The sequence below is a fragment of the Callithrix jacchus genome, chromosome 18, assembly GCF_049354715.1.
Source record: "Callithrix jacchus isolate 240 chromosome 18, calJac240_pri, whole genome shotgun sequence".
In the NCBI taxonomy this organism is placed as follows: Eukaryota; Metazoa; Chordata; class Mammalia; order Primates; family Cebidae; genus Callithrix; species Callithrix jacchus.
This window is the reverse complement of record NC_133519.1, coordinates 9,837,100-9,855,974: the sequence shown is the minus strand read 5'-3', so window position 1 is coordinate 9,855,974 and position 18,875 is coordinate 9,837,100. Positions and strand designations below refer to the sequence as shown.

Here is an 18,875-nt window from a genome sequence, read left to right as displayed (position 1 = left end):
ATGGGTGTGAGCCACCTTGCCCAGCTGGATTATTTTAAAGTGAGAACAGATGTACTTGGAGATAGCCTGGCAGACATGCACTAAGCAATTCATTGCAGCACCATTTGTAATGGCAGTAGATTGGAAAGAACTCAGCTCTCCATCAGTAAAGGGACTGGTCGAATAAACTTTTTTATGTTTATACAATAGAGTACTGTGCAGTGGTAAAAAGGAGTGTGGACGGTCTCTACACACTGCTGTGGAGAAGTCTCCAAGTGAAGAAAACAATGTGTGTAGTGTGTGTGTACAGTGTGCTGCCTTCTCTAAGGGTGGCGTGTATGTATGTGTTGAATGTTTTAAAAATGGTTAAAGCAGATACTGATGGAAATCGGTAATGCTGGGGAGGGAGGGCATACGGAGGGAAGTTGGATGTCTGTGAGTATCCCATGTGTTTTCATTTGGAGCAATATAGATGTCATATAATTACGAAACAAAGTTAGAATGAGTAAATGGAGACAGTAAATGTTCCATACGTGCTCCATTTGCTTCTGTTTCCACAGATGTCCAAGCAGTCGGAGAAGGAGTTTCTATTTCAGTTTTTTTTCTCATTCTCAGTCCTTCCAAACCTGCTTTTCATCACATTCACATCTGAGTTTAAAGTTTAAAGACTTCAGTAGACTCATTCCAATGGCGTTTTCCTCCCCCATGTTCTTTGCCACATTTAATCCTGTTAAGTTACTCCTCTCCTCTTCTCCCCTCCCCTCCTTTTCTTTTTCTTCCTCTGAGATAGAGTCTCAATCTCTTGCCCAGGCGGAGTACAGTGGCACACTCAGCTCACTGCAGCCTTCGCCTCCCAGGTTCAAGTGATTATCCTGCCTCAGCCTTTCGAGTAGCTGGGATTACAGGTGTCCAGCACCACACCTGGCTAGTTTTTTGTACTTTTAGGAGGGACGGGGTTTCGCCATGTTGGTCAGCCTGGAAGTCACCCCTTTCTTGAAGTGCCCTCTTTGGCTTATGTAACCATGAACTTAACTAAATTCTAGGCAAGAAAAGTGAGCCTGGCCCTAGGCAGAGTCACCTTAAAGGGAGGGGACGTCTCCCTGCCAGCAGGACTTGGCTATAACCTAATTGAAAATGTTAACATATTTAAATAAAGAGTGTTGTCAGCCTGGCTGTGTGTGGTGGCTCACGCCTGTAATCCCAACACTTTGGGAGGCAGAGGTGGGTGGATCACTTGAGATCAGGAGGTCAAGACCAGCCTGGCCACCCTGTCTCTGTTAAAAATACAAAAATTAGCTGGGCGTGGTGGTGTGCGCCTTTGGTCCCAGCTGCTTGGGAGGCTGAGACAGGAGAATTACTTGAATCTGGGAGGCGAAGGTTACAGTGAGCCAAGATCTGCCACTGCACTCCAGCCTGGGTAGCAGAGGGAGACTCTAAGTAAACAAACAGAAACAAAAACAAAGCCCTGAAGAGGGGTCAGCAATGAAAGCCTAGTAAAGGGAGCATCCCTGAGGCCAGTCTCAGCACCATCCTGGAGAGAGTGATTCAGCCATCAGATTCAGGGTAGTCCAGGAGTGCTGGCAAGGCTGCCCATAGCAAAGAGGTGGGGGTAGAAGATAGTTGCCAAGACGAGTTTTCTGGACCCATTGGCATGGATCTTATTGGAGATGGCCAGATGCCATTAAAGATACAAATCCTCCAGTTACGTTGTGCATTCATACATGGACATGATTCTGATTTGGCTTCAGGAAGAGAATGTACTAGACATGTAGACATGAGTTTTCAGTCTGAGCGACAGTTAAATATTTATGATAAATCGATATTTCTGTATTAGGGCTTTGTAGTTCAGAAGATTGTGAACTTTGTTGGCACGAACGATGATTTCCAAGATCCAGCTTTGGAGCCTGCAAAGCCCAGGCCGGCATCCCTGTCAGCCTTCTCCATGTATATCTCAGCATTCTGAAACCTCCACATTTAGTAAGGTAGAATCACATGCTGTTAGATCTGAAAGGGACCTGATGCAGCATCTAGCCCAAGCTCCCCTTTTCCAGATGAGAAAGCTGAGGTTCACAGATGTGGAGAACTTGAGACTGACAGTTGACAGCTTGTTAGCGGTGAGAACCCGGGTCCGAGCCCAGGTCAGTGCTGTCCAGAATGTCCTGACCTCATCTGGCATAGACACATTCAGGATGTATTTCCCCAGATATCGCATTCTCACTCCTGCAGTGGGGACGGTCATCACGTGTCACCGAGTGGTATGCCTTGGATCTCCGAGTCCAGGTTATTGGTGCAGGAGCGAAGGAAAGATGGAAGGAGAAGCTGAAATCAGTTTACTCCTTGCTGCCTGGGAAGTGCAAGTGTGTGGCGGTGAAGAAGGGTATTGAGAGGGGTCCTGTTTGAGTCATTGGAGCAAATTAATGGAAGGGGAAATGTCGGATTGGCCAGGTCTGTGAAGAGCCCCTCAGCTTCCCCAGTACTCCTGCTACCACCAACTGAATGGACAGATGAGGTCTGCACTGTAAATAGTCACCTGGACAGATTTTTGAGGAAAGAGCTGGAAGAAATCCAGGGGTCTCTGACTCTGGCAGTTCAGGATAGAAACCACACCTTGTTAGCTCTGCTTGCTCTAAAATGACCAGGTAAACTTGGATCTGAGAGACTGTTAAAAAGGAGTTTGAGAGCAGTGGAGAAGACCAAGGGAGGTGTTTTGAAGGCAGCAAAAGCCCCTGAAATTCTTGGGTCCTGCCATCCTGAGACTGGGGTGCGAAGGAAGGGGCTGCCACATTCCCCATCTCCCTGTCTTACCGGTTGTCTTCCTAACATCACTTTCTTTAGTTCCTTTTATCTTTTACTAGGAAGGGCCTGGGAAGGGCTGTGTGCCACGTCCAGCTGTTCTTGTGACAACCCCCAGCCCCTTTCATCATTTCATCCCGTGCAGACTCCCTCCCCATCCTCTTTCCCCCCCCAACAATGGTCTCTCCCGATGCTCAGTGGCGCGGGGTGGGGGTGGGGGGGGGCGGAGGCGGGGCTGGAGTTGGGGGGGGCAGGTCTGCATTGCCGCTTCCCTGGTACCCGGAGCAGTAGCCGCTGCCGCCTCCGCCCGCGGCCGGGACCCCCGTCCTCGCCCGGGACTCCTTACAGGGGGATCCCAGCCCAGGTGAGACCCCTCTCGTAGGCTCTCACCTCTACGCCGCCCCTGGCAGAAGCATCTTTGCCTTGCCTTGCAGCCATTTTATACTCCAATGCTTTGCTTATGGGGAGGGGACCTCTCTAGGGGTGAGGGGGATTGGTGGTGGGTTGGGGATGGACATTTATTTCAGTTGTGCTCTTCAGGACACACACACACACACACACACACACACACACACACACGTATGTATAATATTGGTGAATGGGGAGGAGGGGCGTTTTTCTCTACCTTAAACAAGTCCCCAGTATCCTCTTCGGAGATTAATGTGGTGGTGGGGGGTTGTGAGGGGATGGGGTCCCCTCAGACTCCTATCCCCTCCTCACCTTGACGTCCCCCCACCACCAGGATGAAAGATAAATGACCTTGGCTGGGGCTGAAGAATGGATGCTGCCCCAGTGTGCGCGCCTGGACTTGGGTGGGTGGGGGCCGGGGAAGAAGGGCAGGTGAAGGATGGAGGGAAGGAGAGTGAAGAATGGAAATACTGGGGAGACAGAGATGGAGAGCAGCCAGGTGTTGGAGGCATGGGTGGCGGGGGCTGGCAGCAGTTGCTCCAGGGTGGGGGGGAGGGGTGTTGAATGAAGGTGGGCACTTGTCTAGCAGCAGGACCAAGGGTGGGGGAGGTGCTCAGAGCAGCGATTTAGTCACTTCTGGGGGCTTTTCCCTTATTCCGGAGCGAGGCGAGATGGAGTGTGGGGGGGTCGTTTCAAAAGCTGATAGGGGCGGTCTCTGTGCCTGTGCGTGCCGAGGTCTCTCCCTGCATCCCCCTCCCTGCCTCTTCCTATTCCTCAGTGTGCATTCTCAGGTGACACCTTCATTTTTATCCCTCGGAACTGTGGGTGCTCCCATCTTCCTAACCCTGGGTAGGATGTGGGGAGGGGAGGCGCAGCCTTGGTGGTCCTGGGTGGGGCTGAGGTTCAGTGACCCGGCTGTCATGGGGAAGGGGTGCTCCCGCACTTCCCACATTCTACCCCCGCCCCCTCTGACGTTTTGATAAGTGACAGCTTCTTAATGACCCTGTCACCTGTGAGCTAGGAAGGCCTGGGGATCTGGGTGGGCCCCCAAAGTCAGGGACTTTGACTGGGAGGAGGGTGTGGGGTTCTGGACCCTCCTCTGATCTAGGGCCGGATAAGCTATTCTGAAAGGAAGCATTTGCTCCCCTGCCTGTCTCCACCCTCCGCAGAAAATCTCCTGGGCACATTTTTTCCTGTGAGGTGAAGTCAGCTAGCCTTAAAGGACCTTGTAACCCTGAACCCGTCTCCTTTAACCTCCATCTCTCCAAGCCTTGTCTCTCTCCCACAGGCTTAGCCACCCTGTGCTGTTTTTGGGGCTAAAAATAGCACCACTTCCTCACCAGGTCAAAGAATTTGTCTTCTTTCTCTGTCTCCTGACCTCCTGGGCTTGTTGGCCCTGGGGGAGCTGGCTGTTGAGCCCTCACATCCCGCTGTGGCTGTGGAAACCTTCTCCACCCTGCATGCCCCTCTCAGGGGGAAACAGCGTCGGCAAACAGGATCTGGCTCCTGGTGGGTCCTTCCTCCTTCAGGGCTGGAGGGGAGATTCTGGTCAGGAAAGAGGGGAAAGCTAGCAAATTGCCATGCGCTGAGGGGATCCTGCAGTGCCAGCTCTTTCATAGGGGTTGGTTGAGCTCTGAACCATGAAGAATAGGTGACATGGGGGTCACCGTGGTCCACTGCTTACATCTGTCCTGAGGGGGCAAGGCCCTGCTCGCCAGGGCTGTTCTGAGCCACGCAGCATCGCTTACCCTCTTCTCCAAGGGTGTGTGTGTGTGTGTGTGTGTGTATGTGCGCGTGTGTGTGACATTTAATGAAGGCCCTGGATGGGTGGGAGCACCGGAGGCAGGATATTTTTAGGGGGATGATTTCTGATCAGAATCTAGGCCTGCTTCCTCTGCTCCTATCAAGGAAGCAGGGCTATCCTATGTCTTCCTCTGGAGAATGTCTTTTTTGGGGGGACACCCAAACCCCCTTTATTCTATATCTGCCTCCTACGCAATGCGGTGTTTGTGGACTCCTTCCTTGACTCCTGGAGGAGGAGCAGAAAGGATTAAGGGGGATTAGGAGGGGAGGTCCTGGAGGGATGAGACGCAACTGTGGGCCTTAGACCCTCATGTTGGAAATGTGTGCGTTGCACCAGTCATTTCCATTCTCACCCCCATCAGTGGAAAGGGGCCCATCTATGTCATTCCGAGGCAAGGTGGCAGTGGACAGTCATCACCTCGTAGCTTTCCATCTTTCTTCCACTTACTTGGGTTCCAGGTCCTTCTTTTCCGGGTCTTTCTTTGTTTTTCTGGAGGTAGCTAATGTGGGTCCAGCTGTTGGAATTAGCTGACACATAGACAGAGGGGTCTTAGGACTCTGTTTTGCAAGGATCGACCCCCCATGGTCCGTTGCTGCTTCCTGCTACTTTCCTATTTTCAACATAATGGGAAGGTAGGAAACTAACACAGAGTATCTGCTGTGAGATTACATTCTCACATCAACTCCAAGAAACAGTCTCCCAATTTGATTATCTCCAATTAAAATATATGGACACTGAGGCTTAGGGAGGTTACCCACCCTGACTGAGATCAGTTAGTAAGTGACAGAATTGGGATTTCAACTTAGGTCACCTCTAACTGTCATGCGCTTTGCCCTGAACCAGTATTCTCCTTGCCAGTATCCCTTTCTGCTCCTCATTCTAAAGAGCATCCAAGACAGCTTTCGTCTGGGGACCTCATGAGGTAGTACAGGGCATTTCACTATATCACCGTGACCACCAAAGGAATCGCTGATATTTACCATCACTTTTATGTGCCAGGTGACTTGTGGTAAGGAGCACAGACACATAATATCATTCAATCCTTACTTTCCTCTTAAAACAAGGAGAAACTGAGGCTTGGTCCCTTAGCTAGTATCTGCCAAAACAGGAAGTCATACCTATGCTTGTGACTCTGGAAGCTGAGCTTTTACCCATTAGGTTATGTTGAGAGAAATCCCTCCTTGTTGAGGCCTATAATCATGGAACCTGAGGGAAGGACAGCGGAAGCCCCAACTTCAGATGCCAGCAGTGGACTGACGGCCACAGGTTGGAGGGCTTGTCCTCTTACACATTCTCCTCAACTCCACCCCCAGTAAGAAACCCAGGCAAGACTAAAGAAGGGAATTCTGGTTTCTCATATTTCCTGTTTAGTTCTTTGCAGGTTGGTGATGAAAAGGGCTGGAGTGGGCTCAGGGGTTAGGAGGAGCGAGGGCTCAGGGTAGGTGACTGTGACTCTGGAGCAAATTCCACAGGCCAGGCCTCCAAGGGGACTTCTATGCGAGTGACCCAGTTGGCCCAGTAACCATCCCGTTTTAATGTGTGGATGGGAGCCTAAAGCAAGAAGCCCATCTCTGAACCACGTGGTCCAGACGGGGCTCTGGGCTGAGAGGCTCTATATTGGCCTTCTTCACCATCTTAGGACTCAAAACGTCCTTTTTCTCTCTGTTATTTTTTTCTAGGTCTCCAGAGGCTTGTGGAAGAGAAGCAGGCGATCCTGAGTTATCCCAGCTTAGCCCCTCAACCTGGCTCCCCTTCCCCTTCCCATTCCCTGGCGCCCCATCTCCCTTCCCCATCTTCACAACTGAACTGGCTATAGGTATCAAAGTTCCTCTCCCTCCTTTTCTCTCCTAGGCACTCATTGGCTAGGACCTGTCTGCTCTTCTTTTTGTGCCTAAAGATACTGGAACACACTTCATCTAAGTAACTGGGGGGAGGGGTCTTTTTGGCTCTACGAGTCAGTGAGCAAAAAGCTGAAAAAGAAGCAGGAAGTGGAGGAGACTCGGTGAAGCGCCCCAGAGCCCCATCATGGAAGAGGGCTTCCGAGACCGAGCAGCTTTCATCCGTGGGGCCAAAGACATTGCTAAGGAAGTAAAAAAGCACGCGGCCAAGAAGGTGGTGAAGGGCCTGGACAGAGTCCAGGACGAGTATTCCCGAAGATCCTACTCCCGCTTTGAGGAGGAGGAGGATGATGATGACTTCCCTGCCCCCACTGATGGCTATTACCGGGGCGAAGGAACCCAGGATGAGGAGGAAGGTGGCGCGTCCAGTGATGCTACTGAGGGTCATGATGAGGATGACGAGATCTACGAAGGGGAATATCAGGGCATCCCCCGGGCAGAGTCTGGCGGCAAAGGCGAGCGGATGGCAGATGGGGCACCCCTGGCTGGAGTAAGGGGGGGCTTGAGCGATGGGGAGGGTCCCCCTGGGGGCCGGGGGGAGGCACAACGACGGAAAGAACGAGAAGAACTGGCCCAGCAATATGAAGCCATCCTACGGGAGTGTGGCCACGGCCGCTTCCAGTGGACGCTGTATTTTGTGCTTGGTCTGGCGCTGATGGCTGATGGTGTGGAGGTCTTCGTGGTGGGCTTTGTGCTGCCCAGCGCTGAGAAAGACATGTGCCTGTCTGACTCCAACAAAGGCATGCTAGGTGAGACATGGGGGGCGCCAGTCCTATCCCCTCAAACTCTGGAAACCTCCTTGCTCCTGAAAATTGCTCTTATCCTTACCACTGGGTTCCCTGGGACCCTGCACCCAGGATGTTCCCGGAGGGATCAAGGTTCCTCTGCAGAGTCTCCCCTCACACACTCCTTCTTCTTGGCCTTGAATGTGAAAGAGGGGCTTGTGGGAGGGCAGCTGGGGCTTGGGTCGGGGGTGGGCGGTGGTCCGCTTCATTCTGCAGGAGGTGGCTGTGGTGGGATGGTCCCTAACGTTTAATGTTTCTTCATAGCTTTCCCTTTTGGTATGCGTTCCCTTTCCCTGATTGGGAAAGAAGAAGGCAGTATCCAAACTCCCTGGTAGAAGTAGGGAGAGTCAGTTTGGGGCGGTCGGGGGAGGGGGAGGTCCTGGATCTTCTATGGCAGAAAAGCTGGTTAGACTTTCTCTCACTCAGACGGGAGTTTCCAGGGACAGGATGTGGTCTTTGACGGCCTGAGGAGGGAACGCAGAGACTCACAGAGAAAGAACCTAGGCCTTGCTCTGCCACCAAATTGCCGTGGGATCTTGGACAGGTCTCTTCTGGGGCTTGGTTTGGGCATGGGAAAATGCAGAGTTCGCAGTAGACGATTTTAAAGATTAACTCCAGCTCTGGTTCTAGGAAGGAAGTAAAAAACAAGAGAGTTTTTGGACCAGAGATGTTGAAACTGGAAGGAGTAAAGGATGGATTTTGTGTGGGGATTTCCTGGGAAGATGAGAGGAACGGGAGCCCCTTTTCCAAGGAACACCCCACCTCTGGTTCCATTTTTGAGCCTGCCTCCACTGGAACAAATGAGAGCTCTCCTGCTGCTTGGAGGGCATGAAAGCAGGGACCCTGGGGTGGTCTGGGATCCTAGGCAGACCCGTTCCTCCTTCAAAGTGAGCCAGGGGTAAGGGTGTCACTGTGTGCGTGTCAGAGTGAGGCAGAGTGAGAAATGAGACGGAGGAGAGAGTAGAGAGTTGCAGGTTCTCCCACATCCTCATTCCTGCCTTTGAGCCCCTGGCCTGCAGAGATGACCTTGTATCTTTGCTCACATGATTCATTTTCTCTCATTTGCTCTAATCTCTGGGTAGACTTAGCTTCTAGAAGTTCTTCAGATCCTTCAGCTCCTGCAGTGCTTGTCTCCTGGGAGAAGGGAGTGTGCCTGCTCATGCCCCTCCGCCTCTGTTCTCCTCCTCCTTCCAGGCCTCATCGTCTACCTGGGCATGATGGTGGGAGCCTTCCTCTGGGGAGGTCTGGCTGACCGGCTGGGTCGGAGGCAGTGTCTGCTCATCTCACTCTCCGTCAACAGTGTCTTCGCCTTCTTCTCATCTTTTGTTCAGGGTTATGGCACTTTCCTCTTCTGCCGCCTCCTTTCTGGGGTTGGGTGAGTGTCCACTTCCTAAGCTCCTTGAGGGCAGGACTGTGCCTTGGTCACTGTTGTATGTTTAGGGCGCAGCACAGTGCCAGGCACACTGAATGCACCTTCAATCTGTGTGAGTTGATGGATGAATGAGTTCCTTCCTCCCCCAACCATCTTCGGGCCAGCTTCTCCCTGCCCAGGACGTGTCTGCTGCTGTCCAGAATGCTGTTCCACGTCAGCCCACTCCTGAGTCCTCCACCCCACCTCTAGTTCCATTTTTGAGCCTGCCTCCACGAAGAGGCCTAGTGGGCCTCAGCCCTGCCCCTGGGCTCCTGTGGACCTAGAGTTATCCCCTACCAGAGTCTACACATTTCCTGCTTTCCACAACAAACCTCGCTAACACCCACATCTGCCAGAACCCCGACGCCTTGCCCGCACCGCCCCTTCACTATTGCAAGCATGGCAGGCACGCTTTCTCTGCCTCAACTCCAAGCTCCTTTCGGGCCACTCCCACAACCTCTGCCCTTAGAGTCCTTTTGCTTGCCTTTTTTCTCTGGAGATTTCTCCTTTTTTCTGCAATTATCTTCCCTCCCTTCCAACTCCGTAAATCGTTTTCAAGACTTAAGATTTGCTCCTACCCTTTCCCTGAGACCCACTTGCCTGTTTCCCATGGTCCCAAGGATGTCTTGGTGGCTGGCCCAGAGGGGAGCTTGTAGGGCTTTCTGTGTGAGGTGGAGTCTCTTCAAAGCCTGGAAGACGAAAGGGCCTCGAACCCAGAGCAGTGGGGCAGGGATCAGGACGCTGGTCATTTGCTGATGCTGATTCTTGAAATGCACTCAGGATTGGAGGGTCCATCCCCATCGTCTTCTCCTATTTCTCCGAGTTTCTGGCCCAGGAGAAACGAGGGGAGCATTTGAGCTGGCTCTGCATGTTTTGGATGATTGGTGGCGTGTACGCAGCTGCTATGGCCTGGGCCATCATCCCCCACTACGGTGAGCAGCCCCCCATAATCCACCCCAGGTATCTCCCTCCTCCCTCGCCTGCTGTGCCCCCTGTGGTGGGCTCCCCCAGCCTCTGACCTCTCTGCTGACACTGTCACTCTCCCTCTGCCAGGGTGGAGTTTTCAGATGGGTTCTGCCTACCAGTTCCACAGCTGGAGGGTCTTCGTTCTCGTCTGTGCATTTCCTTCTGTGTTTGCCATTGGGGCTCTGACGACACAGCCTGAGAGCCCCCGTTTCTTCCTGGAGGTGATGGGGCTGAGCTGTGTGGGGTGGGGTTGGGTGCGGGCTGTGGAATGGAGGGCAGCAAGGGCTCCTGTGTTCAGACACCCACTGGGGCTTGATTTGATCCTGTTGGACTGCCTTCCTTCCTCACAGAGTCCACTCTCCAGGGGACTTCATCTTGCTTCCTTTGCCTTGGAATGTATCTCCGGAGGGGTTCTGTGGGTGGAGAAACCAGGGGACCTGCTCTCCCATGGGTGACTTAAGACTTTGCAGGGATGGGCCTTGGCCCTGTCCTGCCTTTATAGCTCCAGAATGTCCTGCATTCCCTCCCCACCCTCGCCTCCTAACCCCAGCAGGATTAGGTCTTTGACTGCATGCCCATCATTCCCCTTACCTTTGGGTTTCACTTTCCTCTGTACCCTGGAATTCCCAGGACCTGTGCCGGCTGTTTTTCTCTGGACAGCACTCCCCATGCCCAGCCCCCAGCTCTTGCCCAAGTCTGATTGTCTTGCTGTACCTCAGCTTGGCGCTCTTTCAGAGTGGGCAATGCATGCCCATCACTCAGGGCTCGGTGGTGGTGCAGGGCCGCGAACCATTGTCCCGTGACTCCAGAAGCCAGGTGGGAGGGAGGGGTCTGTAACTCTGCGTCAGGTGGGGGCTGACTTGGATGTGGGGATTGTGTCTTTGGCTCTAGAACGGGAAGCATGATGAGGCCTGGATGGTGCTGAAGCAGGTCCATGATACCAACATGCGAGCCAAGGGGCATCCTGAGCGGGTGTTCTCAGTAAGCCGCGCCCTCCCCACTCACAGCTCCGAGCCCTGCAGCCCCCTTCCCTACCTGGCCCCTCTGGGAATATCCCCCACCTCAGACCATACTCTACTGTAAGGAGGTTTTCAGGGTATCATATCCACCCCCTGCCATTTTGCTAATGCAGAGGAAACTGAGGCACCTGGCAGAGGTTGGGAAACACAGAGTGTGTGACTGCCCACCCCTTCTCTTGACTCCAGGTAACCCACATTAAGACAATTCATCAGGAGGATGAATTGATTGAGATCCAGTCGGACACAGGGACCTGGTACCAGCGCTGGGGGGTCCGAGCCTTGAGCCTAGGGGGGCAGGTAATGATGGATGGGGTGGTAGAGAGAAGGGAGTGGGAAAGGTGGGAGGAGGTGGGAGGCCAGAAAAGTGGGGATCTGTGGGTCCTAGAAGTTAGTAGAGCCAAGGTCTGACTTTGCCTGTCCCTGTAGGTTTGGGGGAACTTCCTCTCCTGTTTTGGTCCTGAATATCGGCGAATCACTCTGATGATGATGGGTGTGTGGTTCACCATGTCATTCAGGTGAGGAGATGGGTGGCTGGGTGGTATGTGGTGGTTGTGGTGGTGCGTGGGCTAGGAGAGAGGGGAGAAAATGGAAAGGCCAGCGACAAGTGATGAGGGAAGCTGCCGTGCAGCCCCCTCTGATCCTGCAGCCAGCTCCTCCGCTAGTCCACTCCACAAACTCGTACTGTAGGCTGACCAGGATGCAGTTTCTACTCTGTGCTGGGATGAAACAGACATGGTCCCAGGTCCTCCTGGAGTCTATGTTTTGGTCAGGAAGTGGGATGAAACTTGCTATGAAGCAGGGTGACGAGAAGGGTGGGGCAGGGCAATGGGAGCACCTGGGACCTGGGCTGGGGTGGGGACCTAAGTCCTAAAGGGCGAATGGGAGTCAGACAGGTGGAGTGGGGTTGTCAGGGCAGAGAAGAGTGTCTTAGGAAGGGGGAAAAGCAAATGGCCAGGAGGTGAGAAAAAGTATGGTGGGTGCCGTGCGAGACCCTAGAGTCCCCAGAAGCACAGCAACTGGTGAAGGGAGGAGCGGGGAGAAGCTAGTGAAGCTGGAGAGGAGCAAGGTCCTAACAGAGGCTGACTCCATTTCTCCTTCTTTCTGGAGGGGATACACGTCTATTTTCTCCTCTGCCTGCTTCTAATCTCTGAGCTGTTGTGTTTCCACTGTCCTTGACTCTTTAGCTACTATGGCCTCACCATCTGGTTTCCTGACATGATTCGCCATCTCCAGGCGGTGGACTATGCATCCCGCACCAAAGTGTTCCCCGGGGAGCGTGTAGAACATGTGACTTTTAACTTCACACTGGAGAATCAGATCCACCGAGGCGGGCAGTACTTCAATGACAAGTATGTGGGGACCTTTACATTTCATGTCTTCCCTGTCCCTTCTACCCCTTGTCTCTTTCTTGAGTCTATGGGTTCAAGACAAGACATTTGGGGGCAAACACTTGCGGTTTCTCCTCAATGCCCAGCCTCCCATTACTTCACTAAAGAGTGAGACTTGGAGGGGGCAGGAGGATGAGGGGGAAAGTGGCTTTCCTCACCCTGGCCTCACAGGTTCATTGGGCTGCGTCTGAAGTCAGTGTCCTTTGAGGATTCCCTGTTTGAGGAGTGTTATTTCGAGGATGTCACATCCAGCAACACGTTTTTCCGCAACTGCACATTCATCAACACTGTCTTCTATAACACTGGTAAGGCGGCTGGCCGGCGGCTGTCAGACCGGAGGGCTGGGTGGACCTTGATGAGAAGGAACTTGTTTCATGCACTATTTTAGGGTTCTGAAGCTGAGATCCCTGGACCCCTGTGGGAAGGTGGTAGAGGGGCCTGATTGCTACCACCAATAATCCCGAAAATCTAATGGAAGTTGGACATTTTCTTGTAATAGAATATCTCACAAAAACATCAATATTCTTTGCCTTTGGATGAAATTATAAGTTAGTGAGGCAAAATTAATGCACCTTTGAGGAAGGTAAAAGTCATCCAAACTAGTGTTCTTGGGAAAATGAAAAACAATAAAAGGGGTATTTGGTGGGCATCATTGCATGAATCCACTCCTTTTTAATAGTGATTCTCAGACTTCAGTATATGCACATGAAATGCTGGTTTTGTGAGCTACACTGAAGCTTCCCACCTCAGACTGGGGGAGCTTTCCCCATCTTGCAGGAAAACAAGTGATAGGACTTTTTGTTATTTTAAATGTTTGTCTCAGAAAAATGTCCTAAGCCCACAGCATTGCTGCTGTTTATAGTCAGCTAGCACGGACAGAAAGAATTAATAAGCTGCTAAGACTCTTAATGGGAGGACTTGGACAAAGTCACACTGTTGGACAGATGATGGTCATTTTCTGCTCTAACGATTCCTAGTTCCCATGGTGATATGATTTGATGTTTTACGATGAGCACTGTGAACAATTGAGAGAGCCCCTCCCGCTAAGTTCCATGCATGCAGAGCCCTGAGCCACACACAGTGGCAGCCTCCGTTTCCCATCCGCTGCCACAGCCTGCTTGTCTTGGCCTTCGCCCGCAGACCTGTTTGAGTATAAGTTCGTGAACAGCCGTCTGGTGAACAGCACATTCCTGCACAACAAGGAGGGCTGTCCGCTGGACGTGACAGGGACGGGCGAAGGTGCCTACATGGTGTACTTTGTGAGCTTCCTGGGGACACTGGCAGTGCTTCCCGGGAATATCGTGTCTGCCCTGCTCATGGACAAGATCGGCAGGCTCAGAATGCTTGGTAAGGAGGAGAGGCTGCGTGAGGTCTGATAGGAGGGGCCAGGGGCTACAGGGGGCAGTCAACAGGCTTCATGTCTTGGGCTGTGGAAGAGCTTGGGCAGAGAGTTCCTCTCTTTCGTGTTTTGTTTAGGGGGTGCTGCAGGATGGGTGGGGACTGGCACTGAAGCTTCTCTGGGGGCAAAAGAGGTAGGCAGAATGCAAGTAACAGGCACAGGCTTTCAGGTTATGGGTTTTGAATCTCAGCTCCACCACCTACCTCTGGCCTCTGGCAAGTTACCTGTATGAGCCTGGTTGTTTCCTCTGCAGAATCGGGGTGATAATAGTGGCTGTGTGCTAGATTAATGCATGTAAAATATCAATTGTGTTGGCCCGTGGCTGGCATGGAATAAATGATGGTTACTGATATTATGAATAAACACAGTTATCAGGGAGGTTGAGGAGTGAAAGCCTTCCTTTGGGAGACCTTGGGAACGAGTCTCATCCTGGGCTGTCTGAAGCCCCCTGATGGGACAGGGCGGGTTGTGGATGGGTCTCACTGTGGCCGGATTCACGGTGCTTTCTCCTCTCCTGGCTCCAGCTGGCTCCAGCGTGATGTCCTGTGTCTCCTGCTTCTTCCTGTCTTTTGGGAACAGCGAGTCAGCCATGATCGCTCTGCTCTGCCTTTTTGGTGGGGTCAGCATTGCATCCTGGAATGCGCTGGACGTGTTGACTGTTGAACTCTACCCCTCAGACAAGAGGTAGTTGGAGCGGTGGGGGCAGGGCAGCAGATTCAGGGGAGGGGTGGGGTGAGGAAAGAGGGCTGAGTGGAGAAGAGCATCCTTATGGGTGGGTGAGAGGACACACCTTTCCATTTTCTCCTCTAAAATCTGGTAGATTTGGCCAGGCGTGGCGGCTCATGCCCATAATCCCATCACTTTGGGAGGCTGAGGCAGGTGAATCACGAGGTCAGGAGTTTGAGACCAGCCTGGCCAACATGGTGAAACCCCGTCTCTACTAAAAATACAAAAAATTAGCTGGGTGTGGTGGTGCATGCCTGTAATCCCAGTTACGTAGGAGGCTAAGGCGGGAGAATCACTTCAACCCAGGAGGTGGAGGTTGTAGTGAACTGAGACCATGCCACTGCACTCCAGCCTGGGCAACAGAAAAAAAAAATGTGCTGTCCACTCCTTGACATCCTAACCTCAACTTTTGGTGTCTTTTCCCCTTGCCTCTCCATTTACCTGCATTCCTGGTGTCCATCCCTTACCTCTCTGATCTCTCCAACCTTCCCTCTCCCTCTTGGACACTGCCTGCATCTTCCTGGCCTTCGCTTCCCTGCCCTCCACGCTTCCTTCGCCTTCCTCCTGGACCTTGCGCTGTGCTGCACTGGGGGACTCCTGAGCAGGACCACAGCTTTCGGCTTCCTGAATGCCCTGTGTAAGCTGGCAGCTGTGCTGGGGATCAGCATCTTCACATCCTTCGTGGGAATCACCAAGGCTGCCCCCATCCTCTTTGCCTCAGCTGCCCTTGCCCTTGGCAGCTCTCTGGCCCTGAAGCTGCCTGAGACCCGGGGGCAGGTGCTGCAGTGAGGGGGTCTCTGGGGTTTTGGGATTGGCAGGCACACTGTGAGACCAACAACTCCTTCCTTCCCCTCCCTGCCCTGCCATCCTGGCCTCCAGCGCCCTCACTCCCCACTCCCCGTGTTTGGTGTCTTTGTGTGTGTGTGTGTGTGTGTGTGTGTGTGCACGTGTGCATGTGTGTGACCCCCGTGGGCAGGGACTACAGGGAAGGCTCTTCATCCCAGTTTTGGGATGAAGCTCTACTCCCCACTTCCCACTACCCTTGACTTTGCACAAGAGAAGGCTGAGCCCTGTTCTCCCCTGTGTTAGAGAGGGGGCCTTGCTTCCCTGTTCCAGGGGTTCCAGAAGAGGCTTCCTGCCTTCCCTGTCATTCCCTCTGCCTAGGCCCTGGTGAAACCACAGGTATGCAATTATGCTGGGGGCTGGCGCTTTGGTGTAGACCATGGACCAAAAGAACTTCCTAGAGTCTGAAGGAAGGGCCTCAGGTGCCCTCCCACACCTCCTGTTGGATGCTGGGGGAGAAGCAATAAACCTCAGCCCTCTGGCCTCCACTTCCCTCTCAATTTGGGCTGCAGATATGAAGCCTGAACTTTATGAAATTAGCTTTCTGATTCTTATTTATTGATAGATTAAGCTCTGAGGCAGCTCAGCAGGACTGTGTGAATGTGTGTGTATACTTATGTATGTGTGTGCATGTGCCATGGGGCGGGGGTATCACTATACTGTCCTCAAATATAAGCCAAGGGTGATTTCAGCCGACGCACACACAACCCTGCCTCCTACAGTACCTCCCCTAATCTTGTTTCTGTGTTGAGGCTGGGATGGAGGAGCCCTAGGCCAGCCTGGAATAAGAGTCCCACAGTCTAGAGAGATCTGAGGGCATCTGACAAGGCCCATCTCCTTCCCTCCTCAAGAAGCACAGGCCTCCTCTGGGGTGAGAGGTTCCACCCACCACAGCACAGAAGGGAACAGCACAGCTGCCCTCCCACACACCTGACCTGTCCCCTCCCAGACAGGGGAGCAGGGGAGGGAAAGAACCAGGCATATGGTCAAACCAGCAGATCAAAAGCACAAGGAGCTGGGGCAGAGGCAGGAAGCAGGGGCCCTCCCGGCAACTCCTCTGAGTGGGCAGAGGTTGGGCAGTGAGTGAGGGACCCCTAATGCAGGGACTAGAAGCCTCAGTTTCCCCATTTTACCCTTCCATACAATAGCCTCTGTAGGTTAGGCTGCCCCGTCCCACCCTACTCTGTGTGGCTGCTTTCTTTGGTACCCTCCCCTCACCCCACTGTAGCTGTGATGTATTGTAGTTTTTAGATGTTTGTAAAATGTTTAAAAAAAAGTTAAAAGGAAAAAAGTGAAAATAACTAAAAAGAAAATCAAAATTCACCTTCCTCATGCTGCGTCTGGTGCCCCAGCCCTGTGGTCACTCCCCTCATTTTGTAACACTGAACCAGGTGGTGACTGTTTAACTCTTTGGTGTCTGTGCTCAAAAGACTGCCTTCTCCTCCAGTGCCCAGTGTACGGGTGTGTGCCCTGTGCCCTTGTCCCTCCTCACTGGCTGGACGCAGCCCTCTTCCTTGCACCCCTGGGAGGGACACATCCATCTCCCTTGCTCTCCTGGGGAACCCTAAACCCAACTCTGTTGATGTGAAAAATGCAATGAAAAATACTGATGAAAAATAAAACGGAAACAAATCCTCAAAATACAAAATGGCTATACCTGCTTCTGAGACTCTCCACCTACATCCAATTCTCCTAACAGCCTTGGAGGGTAAAATGGTGAAATGGAAAAACAGCTTTCCAAACTGAAGGTCAGAATAACACGGTGTACCAGATTTACTTCCTAAATTGGCCTCTCTACCCTGACCTTTCCTCTACAGATGGAGGGCTCTGTAAGTCTCCCAGATTTGAAAAATTTGGAATATTTCTTAAGAATAGAACTAACTTTCCTCTAAATATTCTGGTACGCTTAAAAAAAAATAGATTCCAGACTCCACTCATGACTTGGGGAATCAGAACCCTTTTTCTTCTTGGTTTGGAAAGATGGGGACCTTGAATCTACATTTTTTTCTTTTCTTGAGATGGAGTCTCACTCTGTTGCCCAACTGGAGTGCAATGGCGCGATCTTGGCTCACTGCAGCCTTTGCCTCTGGGTTAAAGGGACTCTCCTGCCTCGGCTTCCTGAGTAGCTGGGATTACAGGTGCCTGCCACCACACCCGGCTAATTTTTGCATTTTTAGTAGAGATGGGGTTCACCATGCTGGCCAGGCTGGCCTCGAACTCCCAACCTCAGGTGATCTGTCTGCCTCAGCCTCCCAAAATGCTGGGATTACAGGTGTGAGCCACCAGGCCCGGTGTGAATCTACATGTTAAACAATCTCCCTTGGGATTTCTTACCCAAGAGAAAATTTGAAAACCACTGCCTTTGGGTTACTCTTGGCTGCCCTCTTACTCTACTCCATTTCTGTTCTAATCAAGCCATTTTCTGCTTTTATGGTTGCTCTCAAAGAAACTCCTTCCTTTCCATTCCCACGGTGACCTTTCTACCTTCACTCTGGATTGACCTCTGTTCCTCCAATCTCAGGCCAACCCACTTACGCATCACTGCCAGGTCCATCTGCTGCCACATGCTGCTGGCATGTAAAAAAAGACATTTCAGGCTGGGCTCATTAGCACTTTGGGAGGCTGAGGTGGGCAGATCACAAGGTCAGAGGTTTGAAGCCAGCCTGGCCAACATGGTAAAACCCCATCTCTTTAAAGAAAAAAAAAAAAAAAAAAAAACTTTTTAAAAAAGAAAAAAAAAGACATTTCAAAATTCCTCAAAGATTCCCTACTGCCCAGCCACATGCACCCTAAATTCTTTAGGTAGAAATGGTAAAGATATATGTTAACCAAGTTTTGTTCTCTAATAATTTCCACAATGAGATTATTGGAAAGTTGCTTTTGTAGACACTTAAGCTCCCCTCAGAAATCTGACATCTGGAATGCTCAAAAAGGGCTACGTCGCAGGGCATGGTGACTTACACCTGTAATCTCAGCACTTTAGGAGGCCTAGTGCCTGAGCTCAGAAGTCCAAGACCAGCCTGGGCAACATGGTGAAACACCGTCTCTATTAAAATACAAACACTTAACCAGGTGTGGTGGCACAAGCCTCTAGTCTCAGCTACTTGGGAGGCTGAGGCAGGAGAACTGCTTGAACCCGGGAGGAGAGGTTGCAGTGAGCTGAGATTGTACCACTGCACTCCAGCCTGGGCGACAGAGCGGGGTGGGGGGTGGGGAGGGAAGAAAAAAGGAAAAAAAGAAAAAGGGCTACATAAAGGTTTCTCCATCATCTGTAATCATTTTCCTTATTCTCTTTCACTGCTTTAGTGGTTTTTTAAAGAAGTTTTTCTTGACCAGGCGTGGTGGCTCACGCCTATAATCCCAGCACTTTGGGAGGCCAAGGCGAGTGGATCACGAGGTCAAGAGATCGAGACCATCCTGGTCAACATGGTGAAACCCTGTCTCTACTAAAAACAC

At 52.0% G+C, this 18,875-nt stretch overlaps 1 protein-coding gene across 2 annotated transcripts; it reads left to right on the top strand.

The window, feature by feature from the left end:
- Window positions 1–3,030: 3,030 nt before the first annotated feature.
- Window positions 3,031–17,067, top strand: SV2A (synaptic vesicle glycoprotein 2A). 2 transcript variants are annotated; one of them, XM_035279712.3, is made up of 13 exons: window positions 3,031–3,136; window positions 6,836–7,631; window positions 8,862–9,042; window positions 9,859–10,010; window positions 10,132–10,265; window positions 10,936–11,025; window positions 11,250–11,360; window positions 11,490–11,578; window positions 12,248–12,412; window positions 12,623–12,756; window positions 13,592–13,798; window positions 14,375–14,534; window positions 15,182–17,067. In XM_035279712.3, the coding sequence occupies exons 2-13, from the start codon at window positions 7,010–7,012 to the stop codon at window positions 15,363–15,365; spliced, it is 2,229 nt and encodes a 742-aa protein (XP_035135603.1). In that variant the 5' UTR covers window positions 3,031–3,136; window positions 6,836–7,009; the 3' UTR covers window positions 15,366–17,067. The 2 variants fall into 2 exon arrangements, with proteins under 2 accessions (XP_035135603.1, XP_035135601.1); XM_035279710.3 differs by having other exon boundaries at window positions 6,664–7,631.
- Window positions 17,068–18,875: the final 1,808 nt, after the last annotated feature.